This window comes from Colossoma macropomum, unplaced genomic scaffold (assembly GCF_904425465.1).
Source record: "Colossoma macropomum unplaced genomic scaffold, Colossoma_macropomum, whole genome shotgun sequence".
In the NCBI taxonomy this organism is placed as follows: Eukaryota; Metazoa; Chordata; class Actinopteri; order Characiformes; family Serrasalmidae; genus Colossoma; species Colossoma macropomum.
This window is the reverse complement of record NW_023495596.1, coordinates 73,663-97,399: the sequence shown is the minus strand read 5'-3', so window position 1 is coordinate 97,399 and position 23,737 is coordinate 73,663. Positions and strand designations below refer to the sequence as shown.

The 23,737-nt window shown below is 38.6% G+C and overlaps 1 protein-coding gene across 2 annotated transcripts; it reads left to right on the top strand.

Moving 5' to 3' along the window:
• The first annotated feature begins 950 nt into the window (after positions 1-950).
• On the top strand, positions 951-22,820 carry LOC118802510. 2 transcript variants are annotated; one of them, XM_036563057.1, is made up of 10 exons: positions 951-1,192; positions 1,337-1,415; positions 1,970-2,195; positions 12,155-12,501; positions 12,625-18,032; positions 18,653-18,869; positions 19,256-19,473; positions 19,620-19,883; positions 20,131-20,237; positions 21,790-22,820. In XM_036563057.1, exons 2-10 carry the CDS (start codon positions 1,347-1,349, stop codon positions 22,014-22,016), a joined length of 7,083 nt encoding a protein of 2,360 aa, XP_036418950.1. In that variant the 5' UTR covers positions 951-1,192; positions 1,337-1,346; the 3' UTR covers positions 22,017-22,820. The 2 variants fall into 2 exon arrangements, with proteins under 2 accessions (XP_036418950.1, XP_036418951.1); XM_036563058.1 differs by having other exon boundaries at positions 1,334-1,415.
• Positions 22,821-23,737: the final 917 nt, after the last annotated feature.

Genomic DNA, 23,737 nt, shown 5'->3' with positions numbered 1-23,737 from the left:
TTTATCTATAAAGCGCTTACTGGCCATCGTACATCACAGAAATGCTCAGTGTAAATAATGCAGTTTATCAGACTCGTTCCAGTGACTGGATCACCCTTTAGGTGCCGAGAGCTTTTACAGAGCTGGGAAAATCTGCTTTTAGCTACAGTGCACCAGCGAGCTGGAATTCATTACAGGAAACTCTAAAGCTTCGCTCTCTGGTGTCACATGAACATTTTAAATTTTTAGTCTCTAACCACCTCCAATCAGCCTGACACTGCTTTATTTGATTTTACTTAACTTTTGGTATGTTTTAGCTATGTCTTAGCTATTGCTTTACTTTTACTTTTGTACTTTAATCTCTTTAGTTTTTATCATTTATTTTATTCTTTTTATTTCTTATTAGTATTCTTTATATTGATATCATTGTCAATTTATTGTCTTACATCTATCTTTTTTCATTAATTTATGCTTTTATTTATATTAATTACTTGATAAGTTATTATATTGTAATTTTAACCATTTATTGATTTGACAGTTTATTGGTACCTTCTTATTATTATTTTACTTTATGATTTGTCTTATTTGATTATAGCATTTGATTTATTTTTTTTACTGTACAACTTCTCAATCCCTGATTCATGTATTACTTGGCTACATTGTAAATGAGGGTCTCCCTCAATGTATTCTGAGTTTAAATAAAGATTGATTTGATTGACTGATTGATGCTAACAGCTTTTCCCTTAGAGCTGTAGTTCTAATTAACCACAGTGGACACTTTTCATTTTAAACTTGAACTGAAATCAACAACCCCCTTACAGTAAAACCTTTAGAAGCCACTCATCCTCCTGGGTCACAGGAGGTGCTGGAGCCTATCCCAGCAATTATAAGGCAGAAGGCAGGACAGGTCACCAGTCCATCACAGGGAAAACATTTACATTCACAACTCAAAGGTCACCTGACTGCATATCTTTGGACTGTGGGAGGAAACCCACACAGACACGCAGAGAACATGCAAACTCATGCATAATTACATCTTAAGAATCAAAATGAAAGTACTGGGCCTGATATTTTACATCACAGGGCGGAGCTACATTACGGTTAAAAGAGGGGAATGTTCAGGAAAGCCTGTAGTGTAAACGCTGCGCATGAGCTGCACACTGCTTCAGTTATTTTCACAGCAATGGGTGACTCTGCTCAACAGTAAAATCAGGTTTGCTTTTTGATTCACTTTTCTTTGTACATTCTCTTAAAATCTGAACCACTTGTAGTTCACCATTCAACATTGTGTTTATGAATTTGACTGTGCATTGACTCGTTTACGCAATATTAAGCATGATTAATGCTTTGCTAGCAGATCCTGAACGATGGGTGCAAAGGTTTCAGTCAAGAATGAAACTCCCTATACTTGGTACTACTCCAGATCACAGTCGGGGGTAAGACCTCTTGTTGCATTTATTAATATTTAAGATATCCAGAGTGCAATCTAGATCAATGTTGACAAATGCTAACCTCTGAATTTTAAACTCAGAAAGTATTCCTTATAATGATCACAGAACTAGATGCCAGGAAACTGCTGGTTGGCATAATGAAATATTCTCGCAATCTTTATTTGTAATTTATGTGATTTTGTTCACAGTCCTACTGTTGTGATCTACTGTACAGTGATATGCAAAAGTCTGAATACATGTTTTATTGATTTTCTAATTGAAAATACAACAACACATCCTCTATGGGAAACAAACAAATGTGGCCTTTCTCTGCCAATTTTAGCGCAGAAAAAGAGTTTATGTGGTAAAATTAACCATAAAAACATAAACTATAAAATATGCCATAACTTTTGCACAGGACACATTTTTCCTAAAAAAAATCACAAGATGTAACGTTGTGTAATTTCACTAGGGGCTCCAAAACTTTTGCCTACAACTGTTTATGCTACTGAGATTTTATGATATTGCTGATGAAACAGATTTATAATTCTGCTCCTCAGGGATTTCAACCCATTAGCAGTGGCTGCAGGGCAGAGTATGATGAGAACAAGGCAATCCATTGCTACATCTACTTAAGATATCAAAACCACAGTTGGAATAGCTTTTCATATGAATTCAATAGCAATAAGGGCAACCCCACATTTACCCTACGGGAAAGCTATGACCGCTCCTGCATTCAACTGTTCTGCAGCACTGAAAGAAATGTTCCACAGTGTCAAAACTATGGTAAGTCCCTTCAAAACTTTCAAAATGTATATAAGAAAAACATTTGCAACCAAAGCATGCAATGAATAATATTTGTATTGGAGTACAACACATTTCTCAAAACCATTTGACCCACTGACTAGTAACTAGGACTTGCATTATACTTTAATTTTTTTTTCCAACTAGTCATTCAAAAAAGTTTCACGAGTCAACAAGTGCAAGTGGCAATATAGGGGTCCAAGCACTGTTTTGCAGGTATATCCAACAAAAGACTGAAGTAGGGTAATGTAATTATTTTGGATACTTTAAGCTGCTACAGTAATGGATTTCATCTTCATCTTTGGTATGCGCATAGTAGAACAGACTTTGAACTGATATCTGCGTTTTTCTTTTGACTGTCAGAAATTACTGTTTCATAATGTAATGAATTTGCAGATAGGTTCACCATGTGGAATTATTGTTTTAGTAAGACCTATTAACATGTCTATCAGTCTTTGCATCCTATTTCAACATTAGGCATTGACAACAAACTTATACCTGCTCAATGAGACGTATTCTTGTCGTTGCACTATTGTGTTGAAAATGTAAATAAAATATTAGACCACCTGTACAAGTTGTTCAGACTGAAGACTTAAGTATTTTGATACATGTGCACTTCTTAATTTTAAATGAGCAAGAGATATGTTAAGTTTATTTCATTCATATGTGATCCCATATTGTATCATCCCTGGAGGTTTATTTACACCACAATTATCATGTTTCTTCCGAGCATTATCCTGTATATCAGTATCAAATTTTGTCTCAATCGGACAATGTATTTGTACGTTGCAGCTAACAGATATATAAAACCTCTGAAACTCTGCCCAAATAGATTGTGACTTTCAGACTCTACGCTTTGTTTCAAGATAAGTTTTGAGATGGTCGGGTGTAAATTGCAGGACTAGTTTGAAAGGTGTGTTTTTCAAACAATGAGCATTTGTAGAAAAGTGATAAAAATTAGTAAATGACTTGTATGGACAAAGTTGTCAGGCTCACAAATGTGCATTATTTAATCCCAACTGCATGTGTGTAAGAAATGTATAAGCATGTTATTGTAGTGATGCAGTTGCACTGAAGTTTCATAACAATCAGTCAAAACGTTTTTAAGTTAGAGCTCTATACGCGTAACTCATACAATGTGAGCGTCACCTCTAAGGACACTACACCGTGTTGCAATGACAATCATTATTTTCAGTCTCTTAGGATTCTTTTGACACCAGATTTGTGCATCTCAGGCAAAAACCCAGAGATTATTTTTGATTTCAAAATCAAGAATGTGAAGCTATATGGTTCTTGTGGCTTTTTGTAGAGCGTAATTGTAGTCAGCGGTAAGTAATTTTGTTAGTTTGACATACTATGTATGAGTAACGGGAGAGACTACTGTCTACTGACCAAGTTTCATGTCTGTATGACTTACGGTTTGGTCTGTATCATTCATTTCAGTAAAGAAAAAAAAAAGAAGAAAAACTAACAATTGCAATAGGGTTCCAGCACTTTGTGTTTGGAACCATAATAATAATGACAGAGAGACTGGATAAAAAAGTATTTTGTTGGTCGCTTGCTACTGTTATCAGATGCTGCTTTTTGTGGTGGCTATGAATTGCAGAAGAGTTTTTGTTGTTTTGAGAGGTGTTACTGCTTTCTGAATTACTTCAATAGGGTTGAATCTAGTCTCAGGATTTTGTAGGGTTACCATATATCTTGTCTTGTTTTCTTAAATGAAAATCTTTGGGGGGTGGGGCATGTCAGGATATCCAATCCTGGTGCTGGAGATCTACCACCTTAAAAAGTTTACATCCAACAAACCTGGTTCTAATATTCAGATGTCTCTAAAGCCTCCATTACCTGGATTATGTATGCTAGATTTGGGTTGGAGCTAAACTCTGTAGGGTGGTGTAGATCTCCAGAACCAGGACTGAGCCCCCCTGAAATATGTGCATTTTAGTAAATGGCAACTAAGCTTAGGTGAGGCACACTTCTTTACAATTACCATACCATCACCATAATCCAGGTCCATGAATTATACATGACCATTATAGAAGCCATCAGACCCACTGACAAAGATGAACAGTAAGCACTCAACATGCCTGCGCAAAAGAAATGAAAGAAAAGGATGTGTTACTTACACAATTTTAAAAATGTTCTATTTACTCTTGCTGCTAACTAAATATCCACACTGTGGAGTTGTGAAGATCAAGGCAATAGGCCACTGTCAAGTGGAACTGTCTGGGTTTTATTCCATGGCAACGTTTTGCAGAATACAGCAGACTAATTCTTTGCAAACCCTCTCAAGTCTGTGTATCTTGTGCTTCATCCAAACACAGTCAGCAACCCTTCAAGATCCATTCAGGACCAGGTTCTTGCACATGCATCACTGTAAGCCTGTAAGCATTGGTGATATAACTCCAAGATGTTGTAACCAACAAGCTACAGATTAACATAAATGGAAATAATAATAGAGGAATGGAACATTCCTTTGCTTCCATTTATACTAACTGCTAAGTTTGGATTCCCGTATTATCATCATTATTAGTTACTGCAGTCATGTCAGTTCTTCAAAGTTAAGAAGACATTCGGATGTCTTTTGGAAAGTACACATACTTTATATGTAGCAAGAAGCAGCTGTAAATTTTATGTGCACATTCTTAGACAATAAATTATTCACAACAAAAATGTGCTTACAATGGCAACAATGTTACGTGTGCAGTTTTGCATGGTTCCACTGTTTACATTGTGTATTTATGTCAGTTTAAAGATGTGTCTAATTGTGTATACTACTCTTTAGACTTTGTATATGGTCTTCGATTTATGTGGCATTTGAATAACTGGTTCAGACTATATTAATCCCAGCATTTCTTTGATTCTTGATAAGCCAGTTGCAGATCTTGACCACAAGAGGGCGCCAAAGCACCAAATAATGACATTACTTTAATGAGAGCACAGTAACGGATAATATATGTGGGTTTTTATGTATTTTATGTATTTGTATGTTGTATGTTATATATTATAGTGTATACAGATGTGGATCACTGGTCAGTACAGAGATTTCTTGTGCGTTCTCAGTCTATTCTCTCTCTTGTCCATTGTCTGTTTCCGTTGCTCCATTTAGTCTTCTCCAGTCTTTCCCCACTCTTTCTGTTGTGGGACGCTAGAAGGTCTTCTCATGTTCCATTCTCCCCTACGTCTCCCTATTCTTCCGTGACCATTTCTCTCTGACCTGAGCCCAAGACTTTTTATAATCCATGCAGTTGTTCAGTGTTCTGGAACTACTGATGATACTGATATACTCACACAAGGGACATAATTTGTCCAAATAATGACTATCCACCCCTACCGAGCAGGACAGTCTGCCTGTTCTCTCTCTCTCTCATGTCCATTGTGTGAATAAGTATGCAGATGTTCACTCCTCTTGGTACTTCTGCCTTTCTGCCAGCGCTGTGCAGGACCTCTCCAGCCATAACTGTGCTCTCAGTGTCCTGCATTAGATCCTTTCATGAGACTCTTCTCACATGTCACTGGACAGCTGAATGCTCTTTGAGGAGAACCCTAACTGCCCAACTTTGTATACATGAGCTAACAGACACCTGTGATTGGCTAGCATCACCCTGAATGATAGAGGGAAAGGAAACAAGACCATCCTTCCCACCCAGAGAGCAGCAGGCCAGTTGATTTAATCCATGTTCTGCTCACAAATGTGATAGGTGACGGTTGCTAGTTTGGACAAGCACTGCAGACACACTATAAACTCTAAACATTGAGTTTACTTGAAAAAGTTAGGAAACTCAATGCCTCACTTATATAAATTATACATTAACTAGTTTATTTCGAGTTAAGTCTATAAATTAATTTTAAATGAGTTCTTAAATAAAGTAGTACATAAATTCTGAAGTTCAGGATTTTTCTAAGTAAAATGTGCTCAAATTCCAGTTAGATTTCACAATATTTAGTTACATTTCTTTTCTGAAAATTTCAGTTCTTTGAGTGTCAGTTTGTTCAAAAGTATGTCAATTTGGTTAAAACTTTCTAGTAAATTATAGTATTGTAATTTACAGTGCAGATAGCTGGTAAAAATCCCAGTTGTTGTCAAATTACCTACAATTAAAGTGTGTTGTTCAGTTCAAATTATAGTTAGTATGTCTTTAGTATGTAGTGTGTCCATATATATTTTACATATTTTACATACTGAGTTGTGTGCTAGAGGTTAAACTGGATTTTGTAGGGCTGGTGTGAATAATCGAATACTTCAGTTCTCGTTCTTCGTCCTTATTCAGTTTATTCAAGCTTTGTCTTTTGTTAACCCTTTAGACCCCACCAGGATTGACCTTTTTCAGTTAGAGACCTATTTATCACTGTTTTAAACATAATATTTGGTCCAAAACCAAGAGAAAAATGGCAATAATTTAACAACGGACAATATGAGTTAATGTGTTAAATTTTGAAAACTTGTTGTTACTATGAGTGGACATAGTTTAGTGAAAGCTGTGATAAGCCTGGTTTGTTTCATTTTGAAAGTGTATCACATTGTTTCAGATATTTTAGTAATTAGTAACAGTTTATATTGCGTTTTGTTTTTTCTAACAGCTAAAACGCTAAATCTTAGTTTGTGGTCTGCAGTTACTCTCCCAGTGGTTCAGCAATAGCTGCTATAAAGTTTAGTGCTGGATGCTGAATATTGTAGTGTTCCCCATTATTAAAAGAGACACTGCTTTTGCACAAGTTGTGGTGCTTTATTTTCCAGCTGTTGTGAGCCACAGCCACGCTATACACAAGTGAAGCTTTTTTCTCTTTAACAACTCGTTCTCTACCCAGCTCATGTCTCTCTCTGTTTCTCTCTCTCGACACACACACACACACACACACACACACACACCTGGGGTGGTTCCTAGCCTCCCACCTCCACTCAGAGTCCATAGCAAAATGAACTGTGCAATAAATTCTGGAGAACATCTGGCTGCATGTTTTTCACTTCAGTGTAATATTTTCCATTAAACATAGTTTGTTTCCTATGAAAGCTCTGATTTTTGTAATATTTTAATCAGAAAAAAGTTAGCTGTGCAGTTAAAAGAAAGTCAGCTGTCCAGCTTTGAGCTGATTCATTCTGAGGGGAAAAACTGATATTAGTAGTTATGGTCGTCTACTGGTCATTTCTCATCTAGAGAATGGCTGTCAGAGAGTTATGTCTCTTCCATAGCGATGTCCATGTGCTCTTCAGCAGCTTCTGCCTCAACTCCCATAGCTCCAGGGGTCCATTGGGCTCATAGCTCCAGACAGGAGTGCTTTGCTATTGGTTGTTGAGAAATGCGGTGGGCTTTCTGTGATGCTGGGTTTGCTTTTAATTATTTATTTTGCCACAACAAAGGCATTCTCATCATTCATAATTTAGTTTGTAAGTAAGATGCCAAAACATAAGGGTTCTAACGCTTATTTGAGAGAAATTACTTCATTGTGCCACCGTAGTACATGTGAGGAAGTGTTTTTCACTGTAATTTTTGTTGGTTGCAATATCATAGTAAAGATGGAAAATATCTGATACGACTCATTTTAGGTTTCACAACAGACACACAACGGTGTCAAGCTTGTAGTCGCTTTTTTTCACAAGTAGAGCACAAAATGCCATAGGGTGTACAATAGTATACCTTAGAGGACAAAATGGGAATCCCCATCACTGATAGAATACTGCGTTTATTTGCCAGTGTTGGTACAGATACCAATACACTGCAACCCTACTCCATGCCCTGATGACCTACCAGAGATTAAGCTTATGAGAGAAAACTGTGCAGGCTCAAGCTTGTTTTTACCTAGTTTAGTCAGATTCTGTAATTCTGGATATGTATGTCTTTAGACCATCTTAAGGATGGTAGCCTATGCCTTGGTTTTACAACAAATGACATTTGAAGACACAGAAATGCAGAGAAAATGACTGAAAACTTGGTAAAAAAAAAAAAAACTTTTACAAAAATAATAAGAATTATAATGAGATAATTACAGATAAACATTTCATGCTATTTTAAATTTATCATGATAATTTCCAAATTTGTACTGTCTGAAACTCTTTGTATTTTATTTTTCCAATCTTCAGTTTTAGTATTTCATTAAACATTATGTTCACTTAAATGTTTATTTTGTGTAGGAATTGTGTTCCTATACATTTTCACACTATTCAGACTTCAAATTTGTGACCAAGTAAAACTGGCCCAATATGTTGGTTATCATTCTCTTTGTCTACCAATAATTAGTAGTGGTATCAGCACATAAAAACACATTTTTATACGTTATATAAACATATTTATATAATTACTGTTTAGTACAGATTATTCACCTTTACAGAGCTAATCTTGGCAGCACCTTGCACAGCTATCAGAGAGATCAGGTTTCTGCTTCTTGAGGAATCTGTGAATGAGAGAATGCCCTAATTCTGATTCTGTGCATTCCCAAAGGCTTCAAATTCACAACTTTTACACTCTAAACAAGAGACAGCATAGCCCTGCAAAGAGGAATGTTTCCTTGTGTTTTTATGGAAGCCCTAAGTGAAAAACACTGCTGGACTGCTGCTGCACTTTGTGTAGCACAATGCTCATGATTAGCAGCAAAAAACAGATTTGCTGTCACAAACGCCCCCTCCTGAGCCTCAACGGTAGTTCTGTTTGTATTTCTTCTCCATGCCCCTTACTTCATTTTATTAAGCAAACGTAAGTAAAATTTAAGTATATTTTCCAAGTATACCTTATGTAATAAGTACACTAATGTCAATGTAATAGTAGCATACTTGTAAGTGTACTGTTTAAGTACTTCTTGGGACTAAATTGGCCCACTTTTTAGTTTATAAAAGCATACTTTTAAGTATACAAGTAAAATTATTATATATACATATACACACACACACACACACACACACACACACACATACACACACACACACACACACACACACACACACTATATTTCAAAAGTATTCACTCCCCCATCCAAATCATTGAATTCAGGTGTTCCATTCACTTCCATGGCCACAGGTGTATAAAACCAAGCACCTAGGCCTGCAGACTGCTTCTGCAAACATTTGTGAAATTGGTCGCTCTCAGGAGCTCAGTGAATTCCAGCATGGTACCGTGATAGGATGCCACCTGTGCAAGCGGATGCTGAGGCACATAGTGCACAGAGGTCGCCAACTTTCTGCAGAGTCAATCGCTACAGACCTCCAAACTTCATGTGGCCTTCAGATTGGCTCAAGAACAGCGTAGAGAGCTTCATGGAATGGGTTTCCATGGCTGAGCAGCTGCATCCAAGCCTTACATCACCAAGCGCAATGCAAAGCGTCGAATGCAGTGGTGTAAAGCGCCGCCACTGGACTCTAGAGCAGTGGAGACGTGTTCACTGGAGTGACGAATCACGCTTCTCTGTTTGGCAATCCGATGGACGAGTCTGGGTTTGGCGGTTGCCAGGAGAACGGTACTTGTCTGACTGCATTGTGCCAAGTGTAAAGTTTGGTGGAGGGGGGATTATGGTGTGGGGTTATTTTTCAGGAGTTGGGCTCAGCCCCTTAATGTTCCAGTGAAAGGAACTCTTAATGCTGCAGCAGACCAAGAGATTTTGGACAATTTCATGCTCCCAACTTTGTGGGAACAGTTTGGGGGTGGCCCCTTCCTGTTCCAACATGACTACGCACCAGTGCACAAAGCAAGATCCACAAAGATATGGATGAGCGAGTTTGATGTGAAAGAACTTGACTGGCCTGCACAGAGTCCTGACCTCAACCCGATAGAACACCTTTGGGATGAATTAGAGCGGAGACTGTGAGCCAGGCCATCTCGTCCAACATCAGTGTCTGACCTCACAAATGCGCTTCTGGAAGAATGGTCAAAAATTCCCATAAATACACTCCTAAACCTTGTGGAAAGCTTTCCCAGAAGAGTTGAAGCTGTTATAGCTGCAAAGGGTGGGCCGACATCATATTAAACCCTATGGATTAGGAATTGGATCTCACTCACTCAATTTCATATGCGTGTGAAGGCAGATGAGCGAATATAGTGTGTGTGTGTGTGTGTGTGTGTGTGTGTGTGTGTGTGTGTGTGTATATATATATATATATATATATATATATATATATATATATATATATATATATATATAGTGGCAAGAAAAAGTATGTTAATCTTTTAGAACGTTTGGAATTTTATGCTTTTCTGCATTAATTTGTCATAAAATGTGATCTGAACCTCATCCAAGTCAAGCGTATTGACAAATATAATGTGCCTAAAATAATAAGACATAAAAAAAAAAAGGATTATTCATGTCTTTATTGAGAACAACCATAAAAACCTCATAGTGCTAGTGGATAAAGTATGTGAACCCTTGAGTTAATGATCTCAAAAAAGCTAGTCAGTTGTTAGCAAACCTGGAGTCTTGTTAAGAAAATGAGGTTGGAGGTGTGGACTAGAGCTACTTTGACTGATAAAAACCACTCAAACTTTGAGTTTGCTCTGCACAAGAAGGATACGCGTATGTGAGCCATGCCTCGCCAAAAAGAGCTTTCAGAGGATCTACAATCAAAAATTGTTGATTTACATAAAGCTGGAAAGGATTTCAAAGTGATTTCAAAGACTTTAGAAATTCACCAGTCTACAGTAGGGTAAACAATCTACAAATGGAGACAATTTGCTACTTTATACTTACTTATACTTGTCTTAAGTACATCTCAATCAAAGGATTTCAGCCAAGTATACCTCAGTATAATTTTGTTTAGTGTATCTCTGATAAGTACATAAAAGTATACTGAAAACATACTTATTTTTTAGTTTAAAAGAAGTATACTAATAGCACACTTGAATAAACTTCTTTTTTGTAAGGGGCTCTACTAGTCTTGCAGGGCCAGATGTGATCTCATACCGAGAATACATGTCTGGGGACAACCTGTTAAACATTTGGTGCTGGATTATGGCAAAATCCACCATAAATAAGGATGCGTCCCCTCTAACATCCACCCCCAAATTCCCCATGCTAGCTCACACTAGCTCATGCTCTTTTAACATTGAGTAAATTTGATAACACAGGCAAAACAAGTTAGCTAGTTGTTGTTAACGCTGTCTTTAACTCATGTATCCAGGCAGTTGGAACAAAATCCTGAGGAGAACTTTTACTTTCTGCCCTGAACTACCCACCTCTAAGAACCAGGAACTCAGGAGAAGAAATGTCTTGTCTTGTTTGCCAACAGGATATGGTAAAGGTTTAGTCTACCAAGCCTAGCCTAGCTATGAACAAATTCATATCATTTTTCAGTGGTGAGTACACAGGCTTGTTGTCCATTGAACAACACTTTGCCTTCATGTGGCATAATAAGTCTACGTTCCCACTCACACAGCCCTGATGGTTCTGATGGTTGTCCCCAGACATGTATTCTCGGTATCAAGATCTCATCTGGCTCTGCGAGACTAGTGCTCTACCAGCACCACCCTGACTTCCCACTCTATGCTATTTTATAAGTCTGTATTTTTCCATATTTTGTTTGAATATGTACATGCCTGGGAGGTGGGATTACTATGCTGAGGCTGGCCCTTAGGTTCCCCACAGTAAAACACTCTCGCACATGCCTCACTTTGTTCATTACATTTGCACAGCTTGTGGCTGGTATGGAAGGCTACACCCATTACTGTGTTAGGCTAACCAGTTAGGCTGCAACCAGCTAAGCCCCATTATTTAGCTCACTAACCTAAAACATAATTAACAAATAAATATCACGTCTAAACTATAACTAAAAAAAATCAAGCCATTTCAAATGTTCAGTTAGTTAGCTAGCTAGCTAAACCATTTTAAGAAAAAATTTCAAATAGCAAGAATTTAGTACAAAACCACCCACCCAGTTACCACCCATTGTGACTGTAATGAGTTTCATAGCTGCTGATATTAGCGAAAATAAACAATTAATGTTGTATTTGGATGGTCCACAGGAAAATTGGAAGCGGACCGAATCCATAATGAACAGGAGAAAAAGAGGCAAGAACAGCAAAAGCAGCAGGAAGAACAACGCAGGCGGCAGGAAGAACAACGCAGGCGGCAGGAAGAACAATGGAGGCGGCAAGAGGAAGAAAGGAGACGTCTGGAACGCTTGGAACGGGAGCGACGGATTCAGGAACAGATAGACAAAGAGAGCGAGTCTTCCAGAATTAAGCTTTCTCGAGCAAGTGAGCGACTTCGTGAAAAACAGAGCTTCAAAGGCCATGCGCACCACCATGAACGCACTCAAGTTCTCCATCAGGAAATAGAGGATGATGCAGCTGCAATTGAGAGGAATGAGGTATAACTTTGCCACGATATATAAGAAATATAATAGTAAGTATACTATTAGATTCAAATTCATTTAGAACTGAGACTTATTTTCTGTGTTTTGGCTTTCTGTTTTGCCCATTGTTTACTGTAGGTTACTGATGTGGAAGAAAAATTTCAAAGCCTCCTCTCCAAGTATCAAATCACTGAAGATGAAGTCTTAGAAGCCTACAAGCTTGAAGACAGGATTAAGATGTTTCATAACGAACTGGCAATTCAATATTGTAGAGAAAACAAGCTTTCAATGTGGTCTCAGTTTACGTTTGACCATGCTGTAGGGTATGAAGAGCTATCGCTGACAGAGAAGCTTACAGTCCTTGAGGCAATTCTGCAGTTAACACTGCATGGTGTCACTGTCACAGAACAGGACACTGAACAGACCCTTGGTTGGGAGAAGAAATACGATTTTCTCTTCAGTTTGGTTGAACAACTTTATGACACAAATCCAACTTTGGCCGAACACATTTTGTTAAATATTCTTGATTCAATTTCAGAGCTGTCGCCGCAAAGTAGGGAGATTTTGGGTCAACTGCTATTCAACAGGGTCTGGACACCCACAGAAATAATGCTCTTCATTCGCAAAATTTCAGCTATCGAATGCAGTCAAATACATTCAATTCTCCACACAGCACAGACCTACCAGCTAGGCTGCCTCCGCATACTCTCTTCTCTCAAGACAGAAAGTCCTCTAATGTTTCTACAAGAGCAAGTAAAAAATGACAGGGATAAAGACGCTGACACAATTTTGAGGGAGCTTCAGGAAGCAAACTGCCCAGAGAATGTCATGGCTGTGCTGGAAGATGTGCTTAGGTATCTGGAAACAGAGCTCCCAAAATATCAATTGGTGGACCTTAACAAAGAGGAAATAGAGAGTGGCAAAAGAAAGATTAAGTCTCTTGATCTTGCAAATCCAGACGTTAGTATTCTGAAGGATGTTTTAATAGGACTGTCAATAGCTGTGCAAGACAGTTCAACGATCACCACATCAGACAACCAGGTGATTCAAGGCTATTTTCCAAGACTTACACAACTGGCATCATTACTCTTACTACTGCTGTCGCAGTTGACAGGAAATAAGGGTTGTCTCCTTGAGATTGGCACTGGTGAAGGCAAGTCCTGTATCTTAGCCATGTTTGCTTCAATCCTAGCCATTCGTGGAGTAAATGTGGACATTGTGACTAGCTCTCCTGTTCTTGCACGACGAGATCAAGAAGAGTGGCAAAAGTTGTTTCAGATGTTAGGCGTCACTTCATCTGTAGTACCTCCACCTTTTTCGGGTGACTGTTCTTCTGAGGAACAAGACAGGCTGCTTCAAGATGCATATAAAAAGCAAATAGTGTATGGAACAGTTGGCACCTTTGCAGCAGACACACTGAGACAAGAATTTGAGAAGACAACTACACGTGGAAGTAGGGAATTTAAGCTTGTAATAGTAGATGAAGTGGACTATATGACCTTGGACAATGGAGTTCAAGTAACATTCCTGTCCCATGAAGCCAGTGGATTGAGGCATGTGGAGCAAGTTCTTGCCAACATATGGACCATGACATCTACATGCCAGCCAATTGAAATGCTTGAAACAGGCGAGATAAAATGGGCCACAAGGATGCAGTCCTTTCATAAAGCTGCAACGGCGGCTGTTATGGGATTGGAAACATCAGACAACTTCTCGGCAAATGATATCTTGTTGCCAGGGGTGAATTTGGGATTCTTTTCCCAAGAGGACATCGAAAAGATAAGTCTAGCTGAGAGAAAGAAAGAAAAACAAAGCGAAGATATTGACTTCCAGGATGACATGTCAAAAGCGTTTGCTGACATCATGAAGACAATTACAGTTTCACAACAGTATGATCTTTTGAGTGTATTTGAGGAGGTTCTGGAAAACAGTGTAGTATTTGAGTGTTTTTCTGAAGAGAGCAGGAAAGCCAAACCTTTTCTACCAAAGAAAAAACAAAGTGATGTGAAAATTGAAATGTTACTGCTTGAAGGTGGAATGGCATGCGAAATGATGTCTGAGAAGACACTCATCGATGTGACTGTAAGAACGATAAATTCTTCTATCAGATACTCAAACGATGCTCAAAATTTCAAGAAGTCTGACAACATCGTAGTCATCCCTTTTTTCTTGAAACACTATATTGAAAGTCAGTTACCGGTGTTCGTAGAGAATGCATTAAAGGCTGTTCAGATGACTCAGGGCAGAGAATACATGATAGACATTTCGCCAGCTGCTGAGAGGGAAATCGTCCATACTCCTGACAAGCATGAGTATAATGCCATAATTCCAGTGGACTTCAGAGCGAGTGGAGTACTGGAAAAAAACAAGAAGTGGGGTAATGGCCTGCAACAGTTTTTGGAGATGAAGCACCAACTTGCAATTTCACCACTATCCAGTGTGACAAACTACATGTCAAATTTCCACTACTTTAAAAGATACATCGATGGTAATGGCATATTTGGGGTTTCTGGTACATTAGGAGGTGATGCAGACAGGGACTTTCTGGCAAGACATTATGAAACAAAGAGTTACACTATACCTGCTCATCGTCATAAAAAGGTTGTTGAGCTTCCAGCCATGCAGGTGAAAGGGGGCAACAACCAATGGATCCAAACTGTTTGTGAAACTGCATGGAAAGTAGCAGACAGGGGTCAAGTTGTCTTAGTCATTTGTGAAGATGTTAAAACAGCAAATGAACTACATGGGAAGATGCAAGAAGGAGGAAGATGCAAGCCAGACCAGATAACACTGTACACAATTAGCGAGAGACACAATGTTGAAAAAGAGCGATTTTGTGGAGGGAGAATTATTATCGCCACAAATCTTGGAGGACGGGGGACAGACATAAAGGTTGAGGACAACGTGAATGAAAGTGGTGGTCTTTTTGTTCTTCTTACGCATTTCCCACGCAATCGACGGGTTGAGAAACAAATCTTTGGCCGCACAGCTCGCAAAGGAAATCCTGGAATGGTCCAAATGATTCTGAACTGCGAACATCTTGCACCTGCTTACCAAGGTCAGCCTTTGGAAATTATGAGACAACTGAGAGAAGAGTACGAAATTAACCGCATACGTGACATGGAAGGTGATGAGCTTGTTGAAATAAATCTCAAGGAAAAACTTTTCTCCACATTTTGTAAATTCCTCAAGGACTTTGACAAGCATTACACAGAGAAAGAACGACAGGATCCCTTCCAACTGAAGCTCAGTGATATTCCTGACTGTTTTACATGCCATCGGTCTAAGTTTGATTATCAGCCAGCTCTCAACGCTTTGAAAGAATCATGGGCCTTGTGGTTAACACTTCATGAGGAGAACATTAATAGGCATGAAGCGTTCAATGACCTTCAAACAGACCTTATGAACACAATGAATGAAACAAGTGAGAAACTGCTGCAAGGAAAAAGTGATAATATCTATCATCACATCAGGCAAGCAATTGTCAGAACTGACCTACACTGCCGAAACAAATCTGAACTTGACTACGGAGCAAAATCCTATTGGCAAAATGTTGAAAACTGTGATCCTTTCTACAAAGCGGTGGCACTCTATAACCAGGTGTATATCACCATCAATCTTGGCAAGGGTGACTATAAAGCAGAGGCTAGGAGGCTACTGCAAGATGCTAAAGACTGCATAGACGTCCATATCTCAGAAGTCTCAAACACAATGGTATCATGCAATTTATCGGTCACTAATAACAATAAAACCCAGCAAACAGACGGCAACAACTTTCAGAATCAGATGGCAACCAGAATGAACATTTTCAAGTCTTGGAAAGAATCCATTGATAAAGCACTGGAAAAACTTAAGGAGCTGGAAGAAAACAACAGTGATGCCATTACAGAAGACTGTTCAGTCTACAAACTGTCAAAAGAAAACAGTTTCATTGTCACAAATGAGATAGTGGCGTTATATGAGTATGGCCTTGGTGTTGTTTTTGAAGTGAAACAGAAGCCGAAGTTTTGCTTTGATGCCCTGATATGTTTCATCCTTGGGGTGGTCCAGGTGATTGCTGGAGTTCTTGTCTGTGCCCTGTCATTTGGCGCTGCTAGCCAGTTTGGACTTGGCCTGATTTCAGAAGGAGTGTCTGACATGATTAGTGGAATAGAAGGCATGATAAAGGGCACATTTGATTGGGCATCATGGGCAATATCTAAGAGTATCAGCATTGGGATATCTTTGTTAACTGCTGGGTTCAGCACCATCAAGAAAGCAGTTCAGTCGGTGTATAAAGTGACCAAAGGTCTGCTGAATGGTACAAAGTCTTTCTCTTCTGTTGCCTCTGATTTTATCAAATCAGGAAAAGGCATATTTACTTCGTTTAAAGGAACTGTCCAGTCTGGGGTATCGTCTATTGGTAAGGAATCCTTTGGGGCTGCGATGAAAAAGATGACATCTTCAACAGCGTTACAACAGAATTTCAAACATGCTGCCAAATTTGCGGTTCAGGAAATAGGAAAGCAAGCTGTTAACACTGCAATTAACCATGCGATTAATGCAGGACTTGAGGCCCTGTTTGAGAAGATTTTAAAGAAAGCTTTTGAACGTATTGTGTTTTCATCAGTGAAAGAGAACAGTAAACTGGATCAGACTCTCAGTGAGTTCATCAGCTCAGGTGTCCCAAAAGTAGCTTTGGAGAAAGATAACTTCAAGATTGACCAGAAGTATGAGCAACAATTTAAACAATCAGTTGATATGCTTACTGAAGACATTATCCCCCACCTCATAATGGACTGTACAACAGTGCACGAGGTAATCAACAGGCTCTCCGAGGTGTCGAACGCCGCAACAGATATCTTGAACAAAGCGAAATGCTCAGGTGTGGCTGAAGGAGCTGCGCTATGTTTAAAAGTAGCTGACTGCACTACCCATCTCATTGAAATGTTGAATGCCATCCCTACAAAGGCAATAATAGACAGCAAATTTGTTCCTGAACTACTGAATAGTATCAGTGAACTTCAGCAAGGCACGGAGAAGTATGACCAAGATGGCCGACACAATCTGCAAGATGTACGACGCTTGAAAGAAGATGCTCTATGCATGATTGCTCAAAGTGTTTCTGATGCATTTATCAAGGCCTGTTCTGGGCATATAACCTCCTGCATCACAAAAACGTTTAAGAATACGTTGAACAGTGCCACTGGAAAGATTGTTTGCAACCTAATGAACAGACACAAAACTCAACAGTTTTTCGATGACCAGAGGCATAAGCACAACATGAAATCTGCTCGCCACAATATAGTGAACAGTCTTTCAGAGGAAGACAGGAGGGATCTAATGCAGTACACAGAAGACATAAGCAAAGTGGATCGCCCTGCAACAGCCCTTGATATTTACGTGCTCACAAAAAGTGACCTGCTTGATGGAAAAGGAATTCGAATCACTGTAGTTGATGAGCGTGGAAAAAGGTTGTCTGAGGAACATTACGCGGGAACCAATGAATCAGCTGGTGATATAACACTGAGATTGACAAAACGTGTGAAAGAGCTGCATCCACCAAAGTAAGAGAAATTACTACATCTTGTCCATCTTAACAGACTGTTAAAAGAATCGCTCAAATGCATGCATGTCACACACTGATATTTAGCAACTCTTTTAAGTGTTTATCTTCTCTTTTCACTGAAAGGATGGATATTCAAAACAGAAAATGCAAGATAGTACATAGTTCTTTAAATGGAATTCAGACATAAATTATAACTATATATTGAGCTAAATATACTGAGATCTTGTAGGGCTCTGCTGAGATATACAACATGCTGATAAACACTACTGTCAAAAAGAATTGCTGAAAGGTTATTTTTTGTAATGAACAGCAAGAAATTAAGGCAAAGTAGTAAATGCACACTAACAGTTTATAGTGTTTAGCAGCATTTTTGTAGGTCCTGTAGTCTTGGAGACCTCACTGGGCCTCAATGGGTATTGGAATATGAGGTGATCCTCCTTTAAGTGTATTGACAGGTTAAACACATCAAAAACTGTTGCTGAATACACTGTATATCATAGATGCATGTGAGTTCTTTTTGACTGTCTTTGTATTTTCCATTTACTTACTTATATGATCTGAAAATAATGCTTATGCAAAAATGTTCAATAAATTCCATTCTGCTTCTTTTTTTCTTAGGAAAAGAAATTTTGTCACATGGGTCAAGTCAAAGGTCTATGGTGAACAACAGCTATACAGTGGTCATTTTGACATTGTGCAGGATGATGGCAAAATAATAGCTGTTAATTCAGATAATCAGAATTGTCTCTATCATGCCATTGCACAATCAACTGGAAATAAAACAGATGACCCAAAAAAAGAGGCTGTGAACCTTCGTGACAAAGTGAAAAATGAGGTGAGTGGTGAGTTTTTATGTATACAGGCTGATACCATTGAAGGATAGAGAGTAATGGCATACAAGTACTCCACTATTGTATTTAGGTAACTTGATTGAGTATTTATACTTAACTTGAATGCTTTATATTTTGTGTGGGGACTGGGAATGGCAATTTATAAGATTGATTCTCTCTCATAGGGTGTGTGTGTACTTAAAAAGTACTTGTATTGTAATTGTAATCTAGATTCAAGTCACTGTATCCCCAAAACTGCAGATCTGAATTGATGCCATAGGCCCATAATTTCATAGAATCTACTCAAACCCATCCATGTATGCAGTGATAACAAGCAGGACAATCAAAATGTTTTTGAACTGCCTAATTGAGACTCTCAACTTATGATTAGGTTCAGAAAAACCTTGAATCATACGCACCCATCATTAAGCTTCAGAGGGAGTATGACTACTCACACAAAAACCCAGGGAAATATGCCATAACTGGAGGAACCAAAAAGGAGACAGATGCTGCTTTGCAGGAATATTTTGAGCGTACCAAGAACATCGGTGAAGACGAAAACATGATCATCAGAACCTACCATCTTGGATTTGTTGGCAAATATAAAAGGTATACTGTTGTTCTAGTTAAGGACTAACAGAGTTTCATAGCACAGCACAATCCGCTGTCACATTTTGTATAGGGAGCCACCTGAAATACTACTTTGGCAAATACTGATATGAATGACGTGTGACAAATTCTCATTCTCTTGTCAGCTTGCTAAGTGCTCGGAAATACTCTAATAACAACAATGGAACACTTAATGCAGACCATATTCCACCCAAGGACTCCATTAGACAAGCCCAGAAGTTAATTAAACACTTGGATCCGCAGGAAGTAAAAAATTCCCAACTTTACAAACTGGTTGACAGCATACAGAATGATAATAATGGACAGAATCTGATTGCCATGGAGGTTTTGGGCCAAAATCACAGACAAGCTTTAACTTCTGGTCCAAGCAACCACTCAAAGATGAGCAGGTAAGTTTTAGATTTTGCATCTCCGGATCAGATTAAAGCAGAATCTGAGACGTTAACTGCTTCAGGTGAAACGCTGGTGCCCTTAACAGACTCAGTGCCTCAATAATATAAAAGAATATTTGGAGCAATATTAGATAGAATTAAATAGGATTCTAGTATTACAAACATTTGCCAATTGACTATTAAACATATGAAAAAATATTGAAATCGTGTCTTTAACAAAAGTTTAACAACTCATTCCTCACAGGAAGTTGCTTGCAGACACCATCGTTAGTGGAGATGCTGAATTGCTTCTGAAACAGTGCATGATTCTGCATCACCCAGTTATCTCGCAAAAGCTCAGAGCTGATTTAGGTAAGAACCACAAACACCAAAATAAGGTCGCAAATGCAGCACATATATTGGGACATTCTGTGGGCAAAGGAGTTGAATATTATTGGAGTAGTCTGTTCACAGGAAACAATAAAAATGTTTATTCAGGCTAAACTGGCACAAATCCAATTTTTTGCCTTAATATGACTGTATGGACACCCAAATCTGATCTTTTCAGATTCATCAGAATTCATGTTTTTTTTTTTTTCCACTATGCATGCACCATCATTCAGTGTTAATGTGGAAGCAGCTCCTAACCCTAAGTACCAGTAAACAGTGCACAAGCATCAGACCATTTTTTGCCTTCCTCTTGCTCTAATAGCGAACAGCTGAGAGCTGTGTAGACTTCTTCTGACGGTTAATGTGTTTGTTGTTCATAGAACATGTGCATTCAGGTCATTTCAGAACACAAGTATATTCATAGTAGCGATTAGATTTGAGTCACTTATCTACTACTACTCACTACTATCAGGTTATACAAGACTTTATTACTTCACATGAACTTACACGGATTCTTTAACAGCGACATTTAATTTTACTTCATATACATGCCATTGGTAACTAAAAATGTATATGCATTAGTGATATCCTACTGGTGTGGGTGTCCTCTTTTTCTTTGATACACAAGTCATTGGTGTGCTAACGGTACCCATTTGTGGAGTAGAGGACTGTATATTGACCTTGATTTGTTGAGAATGTAAATTTTAATATAATTATATAATATTATAATTACAATAATTAATCAAGTAATCACAACAACCTTGCACATCAACAGGGGTTTGCTACTCCCCATGGTCAGGGTGTTATGGCTTCATCACCTGGTTTTCATATGGTTTTATCATCATAATAGTTAAAGGAAATGAAAATGTGTTAATATATCTTAAAGGTCAGGGGAATTGTTTAGGGGTGGATTTTGGGGGGCATGCTATTTGAAACGCAATTTTAGCAGGTGACTGCAGAAGTCAGTGTTAATACTAAGAACCAGATCTTATTGCAGCTGTATAGTAATCGCCTTCAGATCATTACCCTAGAGAGAATGGGTTACTCAAACAGAAACAGCTCATCAGATGAGGAGGACAACATGCTATAAACTAAAGTTAGCAGGGTAGCTACAAAGGTATCTAGATGCCAGTATGAGTGTGGCTTTTTTTCTCTCAAAGGGTAATGCATCAATTTTGGGGTGAATAACAACAGAATGATTGTTTTCTTTTTTTGCAGAATGACTGAAATAAGAGTTAATGTAATGCTAACTTCTTTGTATTTATTAGCCTGTAGTTCAGCGACTAGGCTAGGATTCAGGATTGGTTGGCACAGGGATTCCCATTGCTTGTACGATTTCTTTGCATGATGCATGCATGGATGAAAAATGAAAACAATAAAAAATTGTGAATTAGGTCAAAGAATACTGCATAACACAACAAAACATTTTAAACCAAAATTAGGCTGCAATACCCCTTTAAAACTGGAGTCTTATGTAACAAGTCTTCCCAGAAAAATAATGATTATTTTCAGACATTTATTTCTCTATTTCCAGGTGAAAATACACAACGTCATCAGCATGATTTGTCTCTGGAAGGCACACATGCCTACTACAAAGCAGGCTATCTCGGCCTTGTGAAAGAGTACAGCGACATGGGAATCATTGATCAGAACCAGAGAGAACGACTGACTGACTGGGTGACTGAAGGTCGCCATGAGGATACTAACAGTGCTGAGTATCGTGAGATCTTACGTGTGATAGCAAATCAAAACACAGATTGAGAGCTAACTCACAGGTGTTATCTGCTATAAAACATAAAAGACCATCTTTGTATTCATGTTTTTTAGTCATGTAAGTTTTTTTCCATGTTGCAGCCACATTAACAACCATAGTGGAGAATTAAAAGAAAAGTGATTACCGGCATGGAAAAAGAAGAATGACAATAAGATCAAAAACAAAAATGATTGAAGGGTTTTGTTCCAAAATGCATTACAGACCACTTCTAATTTTTTTTTTCCTTCAAGATTTCTTTTTTTCTTTATTGGTAGTAGCTTTACAAATACAAGAAATGGGGGCAGTCGTGGGCTGGAGGTTAGGGGACCAGCCTTGCGACCAGAAGGTCGGCGGCTCAATCCCCTGAGCTGACGGGATGTGACTGAGGTGCCCTTGAGCAATGCACCTAACCCCAAACTGCTCCCCGGGCACTGCGGATAGGGCTCCGGGCAAGCGTGCTCACTGCCCCTAGTGTGTGTCTTCACTAGTGTGTATGTGGTGTTTCACTGCACGAATGGGTTCGATTGCAGAGGTGAAATTTCCCCATTGTGGGACTAATAAGGGTCTCAATCTTAAAATGTCAATGCTATATTATGATTAATACCACTTTTATTTGAGGGGAAAAAATGTGTTTTCTTAGAATAAATGCCAAATAAGAAAATATTGGTACATGTCAGAATCTTTGTGAAAACTGCACACGTGGGTTTTAAGAAGAAATCTCTTCTTAAGAATAGTTGGTGAATGAGGACCAATGTGAGTCTTGTATGAATTTCCTATTGACTTTGAAATAAAGAACAATGTTGATCAGTCAAGAGATTCTTTGGTGTTTATTCTACTGGATTTGAGTTTGACTGGTCTGTACTAGAGCTGTACTAGTGTGATTTAGGGTACATTTTTCATCAAGTATCCCTTGTCACAGCCCAATCCACACAAATCAAAATTTCTTTAGACTCTTTAGAGTCTGGGTAACAATCAAAGGATGAAAAAATAAAAAATATAGCATGTTATAGGCTACACCATTTCCAGTTTTGTTTGATGTAAATCATATTTACTTTAGCACTTTTTTGTGTAGTGCCTATGTATTAATACGGCTTTAACATTGTTCTGCCTAAAGTAAAGATGCACTGTGCCCTCAGCTGTGTCAGATGCATCACCAGATATTTATGAAAGAGGGTGCTAAGTTTAAATGGGGGGTGGGGGGAGTTGGGTGGTCAGGAGGCCCAGTAGATCTGCCTCTTCATACTTCATACAGGAGGCATGCTCCCCCAGCAGAAAACATGACTTAAAAGTACATGGCTGTGTGGTCAAAACACATTCAGATTGTACCTAAATTTACTAGGTACCACATGAAATCTGATTTTTGCAGATTGGATCCAAACCACATTTGGAGGTGATTTGAAATGAAATTCAGATTTTTACAGATGTGTCTCAGCCTGGATGCTCTGGCCATCTAAATCAGATTTCACAGTGTCAAAGCTACAAACAACGGCAATGTCAAATGCAGAGTGAACTCCCAAGATTCATGCTTATGCTAGAGAATTTTGAAAAGTTGGGAGGGCGAGATGACATACATCTATCTTTCCTGCATCTGCATCTGAAATCTGCATCACCAGTGTAGCTACATAGTTACTGATGCCTGCGTTGTTACCACAGCAATCCATGCAGATTGGTCATGTCTTGACACACGAATGCGATCTGATCACTTGCAAACATTAGTATGGACAGTTGT

What these genes read in the sequence shown, in the direction of transcription:
- LOC118802510 (XM_036563057.1), top strand. Translation starts at nt 1,347, where the DNA reads ATGGGTGCAAAGGTTTCAGTCAAGAATGAAACTCCCTATACTTGGTAC. An exon ending in ACTCCAGATCACAGTCGGGG is followed by an intron (nt 1,416 to 1,969) that starts GTAAGACCTCTT and finishes TCTGCTCCTCAG; the next exon opens with GGATTTCAACCCATTAGCAG. An exon ending in AAAGAGCTGCATCCACCAAA is followed by an intron (nt 18,033 to 18,652) that starts GTAAGAGAAATT and finishes TTTTTTTCTTAG; the next exon opens with GAAAAGAAATTTTGTCACAT.